Source organism: Penaeus monodon, chromosome 27 (genome assembly GCF_015228065.2).
Source record: "Penaeus monodon isolate SGIC_2016 chromosome 27, NSTDA_Pmon_1, whole genome shotgun sequence".
NCBI lineage: Eukaryota > Metazoa > Arthropoda > Malacostraca > Decapoda > Penaeidae > Penaeus > Penaeus monodon.
In genome coordinates, this window is record NC_051412.1 from 9,321,022 (window position 1) to 9,321,730 (window position 709).

The 709-nt window shown below is 36.4% G+C and overlaps 1 protein-coding gene across 1 annotated transcript in view; it reads right to left on the reverse strand.

The window, feature by feature from the left end:
• The window catches only part of LOC119590411 (LIM and SH3 domain protein Lasp-like), a gene marked incomplete in the record, with an annotated part of 34,678 nt that extends 34,395 nt beyond the window's left edge, over positions 1–283 (reverse strand). Inside the window, 2 exon segments of the mRNA XM_037939079.1 lie at positions 1–191; positions 254–283. Coding sequence (XP_037795007.1) covers positions 1–191; positions 254–283 — 221 coding nt within the window.
• Positions 284–709: the final 426 nt, after the last annotated feature.

Consider the following 709-nt stretch of genomic DNA (forward strand, 5'->3'; position numbering starts at 1 on the left):
TCATAGGAGTGGGATTGCTGAGACTGGGGTGTTGGGTCTCGGGTCAACTCATGGCCATAGAGGTCATCGTCTGTATGTGTGGGTGGGTGGATAGAGGTTGTGGCAGTGAGTACATCTCTTCCTGGAGCCTCAAGCCAGGGTGGGTATTCTGCAAGAGTATATTGGCTTCTTAGTTTCTTAACCACTAACAACTAGGTTAAGCCATGCTACTTGACGTTTCCTATTTGTGATGAGATATGGTACCTCACATTACCAAACTATGCTCAGTGATTGTGAATGACATTTGAGCAAGGTATATAAAAATACATTCTCTATGGTCAGGATACAAAAATCATTAAAAAAAAAACATAGGAAAAAGAAAGTATATATACTATTCATAACATCATTAAGGAATTAACATCACTCTCAATGAGCATGACAACAGACAAAAATGAAGGCTATAGCAAGATGCATACTATGCACTACACACTATTTTGTGTTAATGGTTTACTGGAGGTCTACTATGCTTGTTAATGAAGTTTTAATTTCTCTTAACTATCTTCTAAATTAGGAAACTGTTTGTTAACCAAGAAACAGACAGTAATTAATGCAAATTAGCACTAAGATTTATATAAACATGCACCTTTAATCTCATGAATATTTAGCAACAAGACTCAATTATGATCTTCCCAGTTCATAAGATTACATGCTGTCAGAGGATACAGTATTC